The sequence below is a fragment of the Podarcis erhardii genome (assembly GCF_964252035.2).
Source record: "Podarcis erhardii genome assembly, chromosome: 13".
NCBI lineage: Eukaryota > Metazoa > Chordata > Lepidosauria > Squamata > Lacertidae > Podarcis > Podarcis erhardii.
Window position 1 is genome coordinate 1,883,660 of NC_138502.1, and position 18,419 is coordinate 1,902,078.

General features: G+C 47.2%; 1 protein-coding gene across 3 annotated transcripts in view; it reads left to right on the forward strand.

Moving 5' to 3' along the window:
- LOC309326786 (asialoglycoprotein receptor 1-like) overlaps positions 1-14,039 on the forward strand; it is a 40,324-nt gene extending 26,285 nt beyond the window's left edge. For all 3 annotated transcript variants that reach the window (XM_081835798.1, XM_081835800.1, XM_081835799.1), the window contains 6 exons: positions 2,767-2,862; positions 3,165-3,236; positions 7,250-7,336; positions 8,311-8,462; positions 9,571-9,677; positions 13,074-14,039. In XM_081835798.1, coding sequence (XP_081691924.1) covers positions 2,767-2,862; positions 3,165-3,236; positions 7,250-7,336; positions 8,311-8,462; positions 9,571-9,677; positions 13,074-13,224 — 665 coding nt within the window. In that variant the 3' untranslated portion in view covers positions 13,225-14,039. The remainder of the gene's footprint in view (positions 1-2,766; positions 2,863-3,164; positions 3,237-7,249; positions 7,337-8,310; positions 8,463-9,570; positions 9,678-13,073) is intronic.
- Positions 14,040-18,419: the final 4,380 nt, after the last annotated feature.

Sequence of the window (18,419 nt, forward strand, 5' to 3'; positions counted from 1 at the left end):
TATTATTATTATTATTATTAATTTATTATTATTATTTAGCATCGCCCGACATTTTCACACAGAGAAAACATTTGCTCAGTTTCGGAATCAAAACGGTTTCAGGTCAGTTTTCCTGTGCTGATCTATGTACGTGCTTGGTTGGTTATGAACATTTAACAAACAGTGGGACCTCGGGATAAGTACTTAATTCATTCCGGAGGTCCGTTCTTAACCTGAAACTGTTCTTAACCTAAAGCACCACTTTAGCTAATGGGGCCTCCTGCTGCTGCCATGCCGCCAGAGCACGATTTCTGTTCTTATCCTGAAGCAAAGTTCTTAACCTGAAGCACTATTTCTGGGTTAGTGGCGTCTGTAACCTGAAGCGTATGTAACCCGAGGTACCACTGTATATCTAAGACCTCAAAAGGGACGCAGGTGGCGCTGTGGGTAAACCACAGAGCCTAGGGCTTGCCGATCAGAAGGTCGGCGGTTCGAATCCCCGCAATGACGGGGTGAGCTCCCGTTGCTCAGTCCCTGCTCCTGCCAACCTAGCAGTCCGAAAGCACATAAAAGTATAAGTAGATAAAAAGTATAAGTATAAGTAGATAAAAGTATAACTCCAGCGGGAAGGTAAACGGCATTTCCGTGCGCTGCTCTGGTTCGCCAGAAGCGGTTCAGTCCTGCTGGCCACATGACCCGGAAGCTGTATGCCGGCTCCCTCGGCCAGTAAAGCGAGATGAGTGCCGCAACCCCAGAGTTGGCCACAACTGGACCTAATGGTCAGGGGTCCCTTTAACTTTACCTAAGACCTCAAAATTCCTATCACACTGTCCTGAATCTCTTGACATTCAGCGGATGCCCACATTTCCAGGGGAATGTTTTTGCCTGGCACCTAAAGACATTTTTGTGTGTGTGTGTCTTCCCTCCTTCCCTTTTCTCTTTTTTGACAAATTAAAAAAGGACCCCTGACCATTAGGTCCAGTCGTGGCCGACTCTGGGGTTGCGGCACTCATCTCGCTTTACTGGCTGTGGGAGCCAGCGTACAGCTTCCAGGTCATGTGGCCAGCAGGACTGAGCCGCTTCTGGCGAACCAGAGCAGCGCACGGAAACGCCGTTTACCTTCCCGCCAGAGCGGTACCTATTTACCTACTTGCATTTTGACATGCTTTCAAACTGCTAGGTTGGCAGGAGCAGGGACCGAGCAACGGGAGCTCACCCCGTCGCGGGGATTCGAACCGCCGACCTTCTGATCGGCAAGCCCTAGGCTCTGTGGTTTAACTCACAGCGCCACCCGCATCCCTTTTTTGACAAATTAGATGCAGAATGTATCTCTGCTGGATTTCATTCTGGGTTTTTTTAGGGGATGCCCAGCTTCCTCACTGATTAAAAAGTTCCTCTTCCTCCCATCGCTTCCAATTGCTCTGACCTTAAAGTGCTCCAACCTGAAGGAAGGGATTTCGAAGCTATGAAACTGCCAAAATGCAAAAAAATTCATTACAGAGCTCGCCTGGGACGCTGCCTTCTTGCTCCCCCTGCGCCAATTAATTAACTTAGCCTTGCCAAGACGGTGGTTTTATCATCACTGTTCCAAGGGCCCCAAAACAGCTTATCTTGCACACATCGTCCTCTTAATTGAATTGCCGCCACCTGCGGTTTTTTTCCCCTTTTCCAGTAATAAAATTTTAATAAAAGTCTTGGGAGGTTGGAAGGGCAGGGCATATAAAATAAAATAAAGAAATGCGTCTGCAGCAAGCTACCTGTCTAGAAACAGGGAGAAGGATTCCCTCTAACCACTTTAATATAGGTCACTGAGCACGCCAGGCCCTCCTGTCTTCCACTGCCTCCCGCAGTTTGGTCAAACTCATGCTGGTCGCTTCGAGAGCACTGTCCCACCATCTCGTCCTCCGTCGTCCCCTTCTCCTTGCGCCCTCCATCTTTCCCAGCATCAGGGTCTTTTCCAGGGAGTCTTCTCTTCTCATGAGGAGGCCAAAGTCTTGGAGCCTCAGCTTCAGGATCTGTCCTCCCAGTGAGCACTCAGGGCTGATTTCCTTCAGAATGGAGAGGTTTGATCTTCTTGCAGTCCATGGGACTCTCAAGAGTCTCCTCCAGCACCAGAATTCAAAAGCATCCATTCTTCGGCGATCAGCCTTCTTTATAGTCCAGCTCTCACTTCCATACATCACTCCTGGGAAAACCAGAGCTTTAACTATACGGACCTTTGTTGGCAAAGTGATGTCTCTGCTTTTTAAGATGCTGTCTATGTTTGTCATTGCTTTTCTCCCAAGAAGCAGGCGTCTTTTAATTTTGTGGCTGCTGTCACCACCTGCAGTGATCATGGAGCCCAAGAAAGTAAAATCTCTCACTGCCTCCATTTCTTCCCCTTCTATTTGCCAGGAGGTGATGGGACCAGTGGCCACGATCTTCGTTTTTTTGATGTTGAGCGTCAGACTATATTTTGCGCTCTCCTCTTTCACCCTCATTAAAAGGTTCTTTAATTCCTCCTCACTTTCTGCCATCAAGGTTGTGCCATCTGCATATCTGAGGTTGTTGATATTTCTTCCGGCAATCTTAATTCCGGCTAGAGATTCATCCAGCCCAGCCTTTCGCATGATGTCTAATTCTAATTCTATGATTCTGCAATTCTTATGTTTGTAAACCGGGGTGAGGGGATTGTGTCAAGCAGGAGACGAGCGTGCGCCAAGCGTCCGTGCCAAGAAAGAAGGGGTGAGCGTGTGTGAAAGGGAAAGAGCCGAGTTCAAATTTTGCTCTTCACCTGCTTCTCACCAGGGGCTCGTTTCAGCGGAGATCAAGGGGCGGCGAAGGAGGCTCTCAAGAGTTTGAACCTGACGGTGAAAGCCGGGCTCAGCAGCATCCAAGAGAAGAGTAAGTGAAGGGATGGGAGGAGCAGGAGGAGGTGCTGAGACCCAGTGGTTAGAGCAGACTACACAGAGACAGTGGGCATCCTTTTATTGGTCTGCTGCCTTCCCACAACCAAAGCCCTTTCGCCCTGCATGTCAGCCACCAAAAACTCTCCCAGAGCAGCTTCCAAAGGTCGTCTCTGTGCTTCAGCGTCCAATCTGAAGGACGCGACACACAAGGAAAGAGGATTGGGGAGGGAGGAGGAAAGAAGAAGAAGCGCAAACAGGAAGCAGTTTTTCACATCGCCGCCGTGTTTCCGATTCCAGGGAACGGCACCAGAACGAAACTGGCCATGCTGGAGAAAACGATGAACGACCAGGTTTCGAAGATGGAGAAAGGTGGGTGGCCCCGTGAATGAGCATGCAATATGTGGTGTGGGTGCGAGTCCCCCCCCCATCTCCTTTTTTTAAAAAAAATCATTTTAATTAATTTTCCAATAAAAAGCATCCACTTAATCTATCCAGTCATAATCTAATTAAAATAAAAAAAGACCAAATGATAATCCAAATTATAATTGTTGATTTTTCGGAGCTCCCCATAGTCTGGACCTCTGAAGCATATCTCCACCTCTCAGTCCTGCCTCTCCTCATTGTAATCTGGTTGGCCAGGGGCTGGAAGAAGAGTTTGGATTTGATACCCTTAAGGAGTCTCAAAGCGGCTAACAATCTCCTTTCCCTTCCTCCCCCACAACAAACACTCTGTGAGGTGAGTGGGGCTGAGAGACTTCAGAGATGTGTGACTGGCCCAAGGTCACCCAGCAGCTGCAGGTGGAGGAGCGGGGAAGCGAACCCGGTTCACCAGATTACGAGTCCACCGCTCTGAACCACACTGGGAAGAGAAAACACACAGGAGCTCAGACCTTGGGCCTGGCAAATGGACGCTTTGCAAGACCTGAGCTGTGCTGCTGGGAAAAGCAAAGTGTCCTTTGCTGAACCTGAGCCGCTCTGGCTTTGGATCTCGCCGAGAGACCTCCGGTTCCGCTGTGCTAGCTTGGGAGTTTGGTGGGGCTAGGGCCGCCTTACCCATAGGTGCTAGGGGTGCGGGGCACCTGAGCGCCGGGCTCTCAGAGGTGCCAGGCTGGGAGTCCGGGGGCGAGATTTGGAGTCTGGGATTGGGAAGAGTCAACAGCTGCTGCCGAGCCGAGCCCGTCAGAGCACTGCAGCTCCTGCGCACCTGGGATTAGCGTCCAGCGCACGCTGCTCACATGAGCTTTGCTCAGTTGCCGCTGTGATAAGAATTTTAAGGTTTTAGATATGTAATAAAGGTAAATGGACCCCTGAACATTAGGTCCAGTCGCGGACGACTCTGGGGTTGCGGCGCTCATCTCGTTTTACTGGCCGAGGAAGCTGGCGTACAGCTTCCGGGTCATGTGGCCAGCATGACTAAGCTGCTTCTGGTGAACCAGAGCAGAGCACGGAAATGCCGTTTACCTTCCCACCGGAGTAGTACCTATTGATCTCTGAGAGATAACGATCTTTGGAGCTCGATCGTTGAGCCGTGGCCTCTGATAGCTTTACGATCCCAATCAGTCGTTTACAGCGTCCAGCACACTTCCTTCCGTGCTGCGCAACAAATTCTGCTGTCTCTTTGGCCACGGCTTAGCAGAGTAGCATACAGCGGTGTAAAGCAGTCTTTTTCTCCTTTTCTCCATGCAAGCATACACAGACAGGTTCGTCTATTTACAGCTCTTTATTGGAACATTTCTCAGAAAAACTGTCCATCACTGCTTGCAGCCATGGCTCTCTCTCAAACACACAGAGAGAACATGTCCGTCTCTCTCAAACACAGAGAGAACAGACTCCTCCCAGACTCCTCCCAGCTTCCAAAGCTGACGTCAGAAAGTGACGCACAGCTCAGAACACTTAACCAGTTAAGTTCTGAACTCTCACACACCCCCTTGCGTTGCTTTCTGACAAGACCTGTGGAACATCTTCAGCAACACCCTGTGAGATCAATCCCTTCCCCAATGCCTTGTGCCCTCCCTTGGAGTACCTGTTAGGCATCTGTGGAATCACCTCACAACTCTCAGAATCGCACTGTGCGAAACTTACCCACGCACCTGTGGCCTGGTACCTCTCAGGTGGAATACCTTTGGTTGTGCGACTGGATCGCCTGGGCACAAACTCTGGTGTTTCCTCTGGCTCACTGTCACCAGCAGGTGTGTCCTCTGCATCACGGGATTCCCCCTCTGACTTAAAGCGTCTTCGAATCCTCTCCATTACACTCACAGGAGAACTAGGCTCACTCTTGGGCTGTCCTTTTCTAACAACTCGTGGAGACGCCCCATCCTGATCCTGACCTTGGTCAGTGACCTGATTGTCATCAGCAGACTCAGCCTCTCCTTCCTCCTCAACAGAACTGTCCTCTGGATCAGAGAGACATTCTGAAAGAACATCACGCTGTGCAGAAATCTTTGGCCTTTGGAACTCTTCACCCCCCCGATCTGCTCACCAGCGCTCCTAGAGGCCGATACATCGGGAAATGGGCCTGCCAGTCCAGCGTCTCCAGGGCTCTGGCCTTCTGCTGAAGCTTCACACAAGCCCTTCAGCACATCCCAGGCAGCCCTTGCTGACTGTACACCCTCCAAATGAGGCCTCAGCGATGCATGAACGCATGCTCTGAGCATATCCAGCTCTTGTCGCATTTTCTGCTGGCCATCTTCCCAGCTAAGGGGTGCTAGTGGCTCCCTCTGGCTTGCTTCCCAAAGCCCATGGACCAGGAACCAGCCCCTTATTCTTTTGCTCCAGGTTGCCCAACCTTTTAAAGTGAGCTTTTCCACCGGTATATCCTGGCTCTCTGCCATCTTCTCCCGTTCTCCCAAGGTGCCCCACAAGCTGTACTCACTCTGTACCAGCTGATTCCGGCTCCTGTCCGTGGAGAAACGGCCCAGCTGCTCCGGCTCTCCCTTCCGTGGAAGAACGATTTCAGCTGCTCTCAGCGTTTAGCTCTGTCTCTCAGCAGCTCTCTTGCCTCTCGGAAGCAGGCAAAAACTCCCTCTGCTTTCCGGCATCAGGCTAGACTCACGGAATGCAGCTTCCAACCACCGGCCAACTTCCGTGCCGACTTCAAAGCCGACTACTTGCACTTTGACGTGCTTTCGAACTGCTAGGTTGGCAGGAGCAGGGACCGAGCAACGGGAGCTCACCCCGTTGCGGGGATTCGAACCGCCGACCTTCTGATCGGCAAGGCCTAGGCTCTGTGGTTTAACCCACAGAGTGACCCGCGTCCCCATAGATATGTAATACATGTTCATAAATGTACCAAGCAAACACGCACATAAATATATAAACCACATGTCTGAAAACCCCACAGAAAAAAAAGTCCTGAACAAATTGACCTCAATTATTTCTTCAAGGTCAAAGTGGGAAACCTCCCCGTTGTCTTTTTCCTTCACAAATCCTGTCTTAAGGGCACATTTAAGATATGAATAGGGTGTGAGCCTGTGACCTGGCTCAGGAACTAAGTATTTATCATTTCAAAAGACTGGCCAGGCTCCCCAGGCAATCCAATCAAGTGACCATTAAACAGGTAACCTGGCAGATAAACAAGTCACTCAGATTTCTGCTGTAGACCGCCTTTTCTGTGATGTAGGTATAATGTATCTGGGGGGTGGTCTTAGGTTACACCCCTTCTGGGATATATGTATGATGTATGGAGGGGTGGTCTAGAGCTCCAGGGCAGGGAATTAAAATGTCCATATTGTTCTGGGTTCCTCCTCCTTTCCTGCATGTGAGGGGAGCACCCTGTTGCAACAGATCAATAAAGATCAGGCTTACCAGCTGCTTTGCTTCTCAATATTCTCTGGTTGGCCTCTGCTATTTTCTCCTACCAATAGGGAACCTACGTAAGGACTCTATATGGGCTCTTGGGTATCCCATAAGGGAAAAAGGACAAATTTTTGTTTACAAGCACCACACCCCGGCACTGCATATGCTTAAGACTCCCCTGGGTAGGACGCTGGTTTCCTCAGCGTGCTCAGGATTTGGCCAGGAAGAAAGTGTCCAGCCTCGCTCCCTTTGCAATACAGTGGTGCTCCGCAAGACGAATGCCTCGCAAGATGAAAAACCCGCTAGACGAAAGGGTTTTCCGTTTTTCGAGGCGCTTCGCAAGACGAATTTCCCTATGGGCTTGCTTCGCAAGACGAAAACATCTTGCGAGTCTTGCGAGTTTTTTTCCTTTTCCCCCACTTTTTCTAAGCCGCTAAGCTGCTAATAGCGCTAATCCGCTAATCCGCTAATAGGGATGCTTCGCAAGACGAAAGCACCGCTAGACGAAGAGACTCGCGGAACGGATTATTTTCGTCTTGCGAGGCACCACTGTACGCTCCTTTATCGTCTGTCTTTTCTTCCAGTTAAGAAACAAGTCGAAGGCCAGTTGGACACCTTAAAGCAAGACTCGAGAGCTTTCCGCTGTGAGCTAGTCGAGATGAGAAGCAACGGTAAGAGATCACACATTTATTTCATCTCCTTTAAATAAAAGGACACATTCTACTCATGTAAAAACACACTGATTCCTGGACCGTCCGTGGGCCGGATTGAGAAGGCGATTGGGCCGGATCCTGCCCCCGGGGCCTTAGTTTGCCTACCCATGCTATACAGGCTCTTGGATACCCCATAAGGGGGAAAGGAGCAGTTTTTTCTTATAATGGTGCCGAAAACATTTCCCCCTGTGATAGGAATTTTATGGTCTTAGATATATGGCAACGTTCATAACCACACGTACATAGATCAGCACAGGAAAGCCAACCTGGAACCATTTTGATTCCTAAACTGAGCAAATGTTTCTCTGCACGGTCAAAATGGAAAAGCCTCCCCATTGTCTCTTCCTTCACAAATCCTGTCTTAATCTGTGTTTGAATAAGGGTGTGAGCCTTATCATTACAAAAGACTGGCCAGGCTCCCCAAGAAATCCAATCAAGTAACCTGCCAGACAGGAAATAAACAAAGCGACAGGAGAAAACAACATGCAAATGTTCTGTTTTAGATCCGCCTTATCTGAGGGGTGGTCTTAGGTTACACCCCTTCTGTGATGAATGCATAATGTTTCTGGGGGTGGTCTTGATCTACAGGATGGGAATTTCAAAAGTCTTTATAAGCCCTTGCACAGCAATTTTGGGGGTCCTCCTCCTCTCCTGCGTGTGAGGGGAGCACCCTGTTGCAACAGATCAATAAAGATCAAGCTTACTAGCTGCTTTGCTTTTCAATATTCTCTGGTTGGCCTCTGTTATCTTCTCCTACCAATAGGGAACCGATGTAAGGACTCTATATGGGCTCTTGGATACCCCATAAGGGAAAAGGGCATATTTTTATTTACAACACCCCCTCCCACAGAGATGGGGGGTTATGGGTGCAGCTCTTGCAAGCAGGTAACCACTCCTCAAACCTTTCCTCTCCCCTCCACCGTCCGCTATAGGGAGCAAAACCGGGTGCTGCCCAAAAGGCTGGAAGAATTTTGAGGAGAGCTGCTATTGGATGTCTCAGGACACAGCTTCTTGGAACCAGGCCAAGCTGGACTGCGAGAAGAAAGAGGCTCACCTGGTGATCATCAACTCGCCGAAAGAGAAAGTAGGTGGTGGTGGTGGGGTGGGGTTTGGAGGCCTCTCCCAGGGTGGGGTGGTGGGTGGCAAAGGGAGTCAGATCCTTCGGTGTGCCTGGAGATGTGCCAGTCCCTGAGATGGGCGCGACGGCACTTTTTCCTCTTTGCCGTTGGGCCCGCTCTCACTTAGATAAATTCCCCCCACCTCACCGAACAACCCTTTACCCGAAGGTTTCTTTTCCTATTGTAATAAACAAAAACCTGCCCTTATTCCCTAATGGGGGACACAAGAGCCCTTATAGAGTCCTTTGCAGGTTCTCCTTCGGTCGGAGAAAAGAACAGAGGCCAAGCAGAGAATATTGAGAAGCAAAGCACCTAGTAAGCCTGATCTTTATTGATCTGTTGCAACAGGGTGCTCCCCTCACACGCAGGAGAAGGAGGAGGACCCCGAACAAAGGTGTGCCTGCCCTTATATAGACATTTTAAATTGTCCGCCCTGTAGCCCAAAACATCATACCTATATCACAGAAGGAGGCGGTCTACAGCGGAAATCCTGTCTGCCAGGATACCTGATAATGGTCCCTGATTGCTTCACCTGGGCAGCCTGGCTATTCTTTTGTGATGGTTAATGCTTTAATCCCTGAATCTAGGCCACAGGCTCACCCTATTCAGACACAAATAAGCCCTTAACACAGGTAAGCAAAAGCCAATGGAGTCGTCCGCGACTGGACCTAACGGTCAGGGGTACCTTTATCTTTACCTTTCATTCTCTTATGATGTAAGTCATGGGCCCCGCCTGCTAGCCTGCTCCCTAAAATATCACAGGTTTGCTCCTTTCTATATATAGGGTGCCTACATTCTGCATGTTCAAATGGCTTGAGATACCTATGAGGTCCATAAATGACCATATGGCATATATTCAACACAAAAAAACAGCGACAATTTGTTGTTGGCAAAGGACGGCTGGACATAGAAAGGGCCCCATTACCTTCAGTGGCTTAGGGCCTCGCCAAACCGAAATCCGGCCCTGTTCTCGTTAATAAAGGGTTAACTCCGACTTTGAACGGTGTGATTTATTGGCTGCTTGCTCCTTGACACGCAGCGACGTTTCTCTCTCCCCCCCCCCCCCCGCTTCAGAGATTCGTGAATCAGCGCTGGAGGTCCGGTGACATATGGATCGGCCTCACGGACGTCACGGGAGTCTGGAAGTGGGTGGACGGGACTTCATACATGCTCCAGCAAGAGTGAGTTTGGTGCCCCATGCACAGACGTGGCTGTTTCCCACTCCACCCCACTCTCTGCAGTGCTGTCATCGCAGCTAAAAAAATCCCCTGTTGCATCCCAAAAGCATGGAAGGATTGGACTCTGATTAATAAAAGAAACACTAGGCTTGACCAGCAAGACTCTGGGAGGAAGTGCCAATAATAATAATAATAATAATAATAATAATAATAATAATAATATATTATTTATACCCCGCCCATCTGGCTGGGCCTCCCCAGCCACTCTGGTCGGCTTCCAACAAAATATTAAAATACAGTAATGCATCAAACATTAAAAGCTTCCCTAAACAGGGCTGCCTTCAGATGTCTTCTAAAAGTTTGGTAGTTATTTTTCTCTTTGACATCTGGTGAGAGGGTGTTCCACAGGGCGGGTGCCACCACCGAGAAGGTCCTCTGCCTGGTTCGCTGTAACTTGGCTTCTCACAGTGAGGGAACCGCCAGAAGGCCCTCGGAGCTGGACCTCAGTGTCCGGGCAGAACGATGGGGGTGGAGACGCTCCTTCAGGTCTACTGGGCCTTTGAGGCCGTTTAGGGCTTTCAAGGTCAGCAGCAACACTTTGAATTGTGCTCGGAAACGTGAAAGATAACATTCAATTTTTAATCTTTGTTGGAAGCCGCCTAGAGGGGCTGGGTACAAATAATAAATTATTATTATTATTATTATTATTTATTTATTATTATTATTATTAAAGTCACTTCTGCAGCACAGCAGTCTAGCATATGGTGGCTATTCCCAGCTCTGTGCTTTATGGCAAAGTTGCAGCAACAGGGGACGATTCCCATTCTGCCAATTTAAATACTTTCCCCTGGCGGGCTGCATGCATGCAGACAGAGATGATGCCCTCCTGGAAAAGTCCTTTGCTCTTTTCTTTTCATTCCACCTCTGGCTCTTTTCTTTTCATTCCACTTTCCTGGCCTGCCTCTTTTTCCGATCCCTCCACCCTCCTGCTCTCAAGCTTCCCCCAACCCCTGATTCTTGCCTCCTGGCCAGCGCAGTTCCCCACAAACCACCGCCCCTCTCTCCCAGTCAGACTCCAGCCCTCTGCCCTAACTCACATTATCCTCATCATCCTGCCTCAGGGCTCAGCTTATGTTCCCAGCTTATGTTCAGAAAGAAAGAAAGAAAGAAAGAAAGAAAGAAAGAAAGAAAGAAAGAAGACTATATCTCACTTTTACAGAGTGTTACAAGAAAGGCAATTTGCATTGTGTGTTTAAATTCTGAGTGCGGAGATTTTTAACGCCCGTGTAATTTATTCTCACGCTCATAAGCTGCTTAGACTGTTTTGGCACTAATAATTAATGCCGGAATCCTTCTGTCTCGGGAGAAAATGTAGTTGTGTACTTTTGGGGGTGAAGTCTCGTACCTATGGGGCCGCCTCTCCTGGTATGTCCCACGGAGGACCTTATGGCCTTCAGCTAAAAACATCTTGGAGGTCCTGGGCCACAGGGAGGTTAGACTGGCCTTAACTAGAGCCAGGGCCTTTTCAGCTGTGGCCCCGACTTAGTGGAACGCTCTGTCACAAGAGGCAGCGTTCAGATGCCTTCTGAATGTAAAGTAGTTGTTTATCTCTTTGACATCTGATGGGAGGGCGTTCCACAGGGCAGGTGCCACCACCGAGAAGGCCCTTTGTCTGGTTTCCTGTAACTTTGCTTCTCGCAATGAGGGAACTGCAAGAAGGCCCTTGGAGCTGGACCTCAGTGTCCGGGCAGAACGGTGGGGGAGGAGATGCTCCTTCAAGGATACTGGGTCTTTGAGGCCATTTAGGGCTTTCAAGGTCAGCACCAACACTTTGAATTGTGCTCGGAAACATACTGGGAGCCAATGTAGGTCTTTCAGGATTGGTGTTATGTGGTCTTGGCGGCCGCTCCCAGTCCCCAGTTTGGCTGCTGCAGTCTGGATTAGTTGTAGTTTCCGGGTCACCTTCAAAGGTAGCCCCACGTAGAGCGCATTGCAGTAGTCCAAGTGGGACTGTAAAACTCTGCTAAGTGAAAGAACTTGCTAGCACAAGTTAAGGTAAAGGTAAAGGGACCCCTGACCATTAGGTCCAGTCGTGGCCGACTCTGGGGTTGTGGCGCTCATCTCGCTTTACTGGCCGAGGGAGCCGGCATACAGCTTCCGGGTCATGTGGCCAGCATGACTAAACCGCTTCTGGCGAACCAGAGCAGCACACAGAAACGCCGTTTACCTTCCCGCCGGAGTGATACCTATTTATCTACTTACACTTTGACGTGCTTTTGAACTGCTAGGTTGGCAGGAGCAGGGACCGAGCAACGGGAGCTCACTCCGTTGCGGGGATTCGAACTGCCAACCTTCTGATCGGCAAGCCTTAGGCTCTGTGGTTTAACCCACAGCGCCACCCGCGTCCCTAGCGCAAGTTAGGAAGGAGAGTAATAAACAATATATCCTCTCCTGCCTTCCTGAACATTCCCACACAGAGATCCTTTACCTTTTAATACCTAAATCGGAGTACAACATCTCTATAGTATAGTGTGTTTTATAGTATAGTATAGTATAGTATAGTATAGTATAGTATAGTATAGTATAGTATAGTGTATTTTGAAATGGGGTTTCAGAGTTTTTAGGGGTTTTTGAATGTTTTATGTAGTTTTTCAATTTCATTGTCCTGTATGGGACAATGACAATAAAGGTATCGTATATCGTACAGTGGTACCTTGCAAGACGAATGCCTCGAAAGACGAAAAACTCACAAAACGAAAGAGTTTTTCGTTTTTTGAGTTGCTTCGCAAGACGGATTTCCCTATGGGCTTGCTTCGCAAGACGAAAACGTCTTGCAAGTTTGTTTCCTTTTTCTTAAAACCGTGCGTTCACTTCGAGGAGCAACTCATAGCACGCAGTGTGGTAGCCTTTTTTGAGGTTTTTGAAGACTTTGGTGATTTTTGAAGCTTTTCCAAAGTCCGTGCTTCGCAAGACGAAAAAATCGCAAGACGAAAAAAACTCGCGGAACGAATTACCGTATTTTTTGCTCTATAAGACTCACTTTTCCCCTCCTAAAAAGTAAGGGAAAATGTGTGTGTGTCTTATGGAGCGAACGCAGGCTGCGCAGCTATCCCAGAAGCCAGAACAGCGAGAGGGATTTCTGCTTTCACTGCGCAGCGATCCCTCTTGCTGTTCTGGCTTCTGGGATTCAGATTATTTTTTTCCTTGTTTTTCTCCTCCAAAAACTAAGTGCGTCTTGTGGTCTGGTGCGTCTTATAGAGTGAAAAACACGGTAATTTCGCCTTGCCAGGCACCACTGTATATCGTATATCGTAACATCAGTGACACATTAAATGTCTTCCCCACCCCTCCTTTCAAGAACACTGCAAATGATGGATTTTTTTGGTTCTGTTGTTTTAGGGACTGGGCTGAAGGGCAGCCGGACCACTGGTACGGCCACGGACTGGGAGGCGGAGAGGACTGTGTCCAGGCTTATTCCAGCGGCCTTTGGAACGACAACCACTGCTCTCGCCGGTTCCCTTGGATGTGTGAGATGGAGCTGGGCCTCTAGAGGAAACGGGAGGGAAGTTGGTGCCTTTTACGCACATGTGGTGGTACTGCACCAAGGGAAGAGAATTTTGGGACATAATATACCAGGAACTCAAAACGATCTTCAAATTCTCGTTTCGGAAGAAAAAACCCTGAAGCCTTTTTGTTAGGTGTTCTGTCCACTGATCTACCAAAAAACCCCCCACAGAAGCCTCTTTATGTATGCAGCCGCAGCGGCAAGGATTTTAATAGCAAAAAAATTGGAAAAGCGATGTCATCTCCACAAAAACTGGTTGGCAAGCAAAGGCGATAGAATATTCGGAACTTGCAAGGATGACTGGGAGGAAATTCCGGCCGGAAATTTAGTAAAGATTGGATAACATTTAAAGAATATCTTTAAAAGTACTGTAACGACACAAACCTCCTGACAGATTAGGACTGAATCTTGGAGTTTAAGGGAATTATGAAGTGAAAATTTCTACTGATAATTAACGGGAAAGAATAATAAAAATGAAGTTGCCTATAGACTAGTAAGGTATAAAAAGCGCAATGAGGTGAATTGGAAGTTAAAGGGTGTGTAATGTCAAATGAGGTGTTGTTAGTCTGTGTCTATGGTCTGTTTATGTTGTTTGTCGCTTTGTTTATGTTCTGTGTAAATTGTTTTGTAATAAAGAATCTTTAAAAATAAATAAATAGAGGAAACAGGAAGGTCCCCTCCAAAAAACCCGGTTCTGTCACTCTGAAACAGAGAGTTCCACACAAGCGATTTCTTTTCTAGTTGTATTTATGCTTTCTTTTTTGAAAATCATTTCAAATACAAAATTTAAACAAGCCAAATACATCTCCATATATAGAGAGATTACTCTGAATCTCACGACTTCCCCCACCCTCCGTGGATCTCGTTCTCAACTTTTATAAAGTTATATATTATTCCATAATCTATATTTTATATCAATCCATATTATCCATGGTAATTGTTATGCTACAAGTGAAATTAAAACCCTGCTAGTGTTTCCATCTGCTTGCAGTGGTCTCCTAAATATTATTATTATTAATAATAATAATAATAATAATAATAATAAATTTTTATTTATACCCCGCCCTGCCCTTCCCGGTTCAAAAACCAGGCTGAGGGCAGCTAACAACAAATTTAAAACACTTAATTATAAAAGCAGCATAAAATACAATATAAAAACACAAATAACAATAACATTCAAAAATCAAAAATAAATTAGAGAATCCCCAGGGCTAGCTGGCTGAATTGGTCCTACTTGGGCCAGCGAGGAGGCCAGGGGAGAATTAGCTGTGGGGTCTCAGAGCGGGTGATCTTCATAAAAAGGGAAGGAAGAGGAATAAAAGATCGGGCTGAATTCAAATTAAAGGCCAGGCGGAATAGCTCTGTCTTACAGGCCCAGCGGAAGGAGGTTAAATCCTGCAGGGCCCTGGTCTCCTGGGACAGAGCATTCCACCAGGTCGGAGCCACCACTGAGAAGGCCCTGGTGGAAGATAATTTGACTTCCTCTAAACTATGATTATTCATGGACCTTAAGGTCCTGTGCTTGTAATTTCCCCCCCATTTTTATTAAAAGTTCTTGTTTCCTGAGTTAGCGACTCTTTCTTCTTTCCATCTCTGGGCTAGTAGCATCCGAGCGGCTGTTGTCCCATACATAAAAAGTCCTTTCTGCTCCTTTAGTATATCGGTACCTATAATTCCTAATAAAAAGGCTTCTGGTTTTTTAAAAAAGTTTGTTTTATTTTTTTCCAACTAGGTAAGGTTCACACAAGACCAACGCGATCCTGTGCATTCAGGATTAGGCAGAGACCTGACTTTGCCTCATCCCCCTTAATACATAAAACAGAAAATATACCTTGTTGTGAAGACAGGATAACTGAGATGAGGCAGGTCTGAGACCCTGGCCTCAAGGGCAGAAAATCTGCAAGTTATGAACCTAAATAAACTGCTTTTTTTAAATTTTACAGCCAAGTTCTGTTTGATAAATGAAAATAAACAAACCTACGGTTATACAGGAAATCAACTGTATCTTTTACAAAAGCAAATAAAGCATGATGAGATTGTTTTCCGAAAGGAATGTTTGTTTGCCTTTCTTCAGAGTGCTGCTCCCAGACATGGGTCAGTTGACTTTATTGTATTTATTCAGAAGAATATTTATAAACTGTCATTAAAAATAATGTTATAAGAAAAAAAACCTACTCCTTTTCCCTTATGGGGTATCCAAGAGCCCGTGAAGAGTCCTTAAGTGGGTTCCCTATTGGTGGGAGAAAATAACAGAGGCCAAGCAGAGAATATTGAGAAGCAAAGCATCTAGTAAGCCTGATCTTTATTAAACTGTGGCAACAAGGTCCCCACTCGTCACACACAGGAGGGAGAAGAACCCTGAACAATAGTGTGCAAGCCTTTATATAGACTCTTGAAATTGCCCACCCTGTAGCCCAAGACCACCCCAAAACATCACAGAAGGAGACGGTCTACAGTGGAAATCCTGTCTGCCAGGATACCTGATAATGGTCCCTGATTGCTTTACCTGGGCAGCCTGACCATTCTTTTGTGATGGTTAATACTTTACTTCCTGAATCCAGGTCAAAGGCTCACCCTATTCAGACACAAATAAGCCCTTCAGACAGGTAAGCAAAAGACAACGGAGACGTTTTCCCCTTTCCTTCCTCCTTGCAGAGAAATATTTGAGAGTCAAAATGGTTTGGGAGAGTCAAAAGGACTTCAGGATTGCTATTTCAGACACACGGTTCATATACCTATGTATGTGTTTACCTTGTACATTTACGAACGTTTAATTTATATTTGAGACCTCAGAATTCTTACAGCGAAAAACAAAAAAGCATGGCAGCGTACAACGAAATCACTAAAACGCCGTGAAACCGTGAGGTTATAAAACGCAGAGCAGCTGACCAACATGGAATCAGATGAGCCCTCTATGGCGAAACAACATTGCTTTGGGCAGGCGGCAAAATAACAGAATTGTAGGGTTTGGGGTCCCCAGGGCTCATCCAGCCCAACCCCCCCTGGCATGCAGGAATGGCAGCTGAAATAATAATAATACTAATACTACTACTACTACTAATAATAATTTATTTATACCCTGCCCATCTGCCTGGGTTTCCCCAGCCACTTTGGGCGGCTTCCAACAAAATATTAAAATACAATAGTCTATTAAACATTAAACGCTACTCCAGCAATGGGTAGGGGGGCAGGAAGGAGGAACTGGAATGGTTGGCTGCTTTGAGAACTGTTGTAAACAAATATCTGCCCTTTTCCCTTATGGGGTATCCAAGAGCCCATATAGAGTCCTTACGTAGGTTCCCTACTGGTAGGAGAAAATAACAAAGGCCAACCAGAGAATATTGAGAAGCAAAGCAGCTAGTAAGCCTGATCTTTATTGATCTGTTGCAACAGGGTCCTCACTCACCACACGCAGGAGGGAGGAGGAAACCAGAACAAAAGTGTGCCTGCCCTTATATAGACTTTTGAAATTGCCACCCTGTAGATCAAGACCACCCCCAGAAACATCATACCTACATCACAGAAAGGGCGGTCTACAGCAGAAATCTGAGTGCATTGTCTGGCAGGTTACCTGGGGAGCCTGGCCAGTCTTTTGTAATGATAAATACTTAGTTCCTGAGCCAGGTCACAGCCTCACACCCTATTCATATCTTAAATGTGCCTTTAAGACAGGATTTGTGAGGAAAGAGACAATGGGGAGGGTCAAGCATCTGGGTTTGTGTTCTGCCTTGACCACCCCTCCCAGACCCCCCCCCCAGCTGTGCTCATCCCTTTGGCCTTGCTGTTTGCCTTGGGGGGGGGGGAGGAGAGCAGGATCCCATCTCAGGGTGTTTTAAACAAAATCTGCCCTTTTCCCTTATGGGGTACCCAAGAGCCCGTATAGCGTCCTTACGTAGGTTCTCCATCGGTCGGAGAAAATAGCAGAGGCCAAGCAGAGAATATTGAGAAGAAAAGCAGCTTGTAAGCCTGATCTTTATTGATCTGTTGCAACAGGGTGCTCCCCTCTCACGCAGGAAAGGAGGAACCCAGAACCAAGGTGTGCCCCTCCTTATATAGACATTTTAAATTCCCTGCCCTGGAGCTCCAGGCCACCCCTCCATACATCATACATACATCACAGAAGGGGTGTAGCCCAAGACTACCCCCCCCACAAACATCATACCTACATCACAGAAAAGGCGGTCTACAACAGAAATCTGAGTGCCTTATTTTTACCCTGTCTGCCAGGTTATCTGATAATGCCTTATCTGATTGCCTTTCCTGGTAGTCTGGCCATTCCTTTGAGATGGCGATTTCCCAATTCCTGAGACAATGGGAAGGTTTCCTCACCCCCTCCCTCCTTGCAGAGAAAACATTTGGTCAGCTTGGGAGTCAAAATGGTTTCAGGAAGGTCTTCCTAGAATCATAGAATCCTAGAGTTGGAAGAGACCCCAAGGGCCATCGAGTCCAACCCCCTGCCAAGCAGGAAACGCCATCAGAGCACTCCTGACATCTGGTTGTCAAGCCTCTGCTTCAAGACCTCCAAAGAAGGAGACTCCACCACACTCCTGGGCAGCAAATTCCACTGTCCAACAGCTCTTACTGTCAGGAAGTTCTTCCTAATGTTTAGGTGGAATCTTCTTTCTTGTAGTTTGGATCCATTGCTCCGTGTCCGCTTCTCTGGAGCAGCAGAAAACAACCTTTCTCCCTCCTCTATGTGACATCCTTTTATATATTTGAACATGGCTATCATATCACCCCTTAACCTCCTCTTCTCCAGGCTAAACATGCCCAGCTCCCTTAGCCGTTCCTCATAAGGCATCGTTTCCAGGCCTTTCCTGTGGTGCTCCAGATATTGTTACATTTATGAACTTTTATTTTAATCATCAATCTTTATTACGGTCCAGAGACCCAACAAATCATTACAAAACAATACACAATTCAGACAGCCTACCTCCAGGTTAAACAAGCATATTGTTCAGAATATAGGGATCATTGGTTCTTGCAACCACCGATAAAAACTTTGCCACTGCTAATGTTCTAGCATTTGTCTGGTCTTCCAATAGGAACCTGACATAGTGAGCCTCTGATTTTCCCGGAAAAAGTACCAGCAAGGGTAGTATCAGTTCAGCCCTGGCTTCCTCATATTCTACACAATGCAGCATTTATTTTATGTATAAGACCTTAAATTTTTATTACAA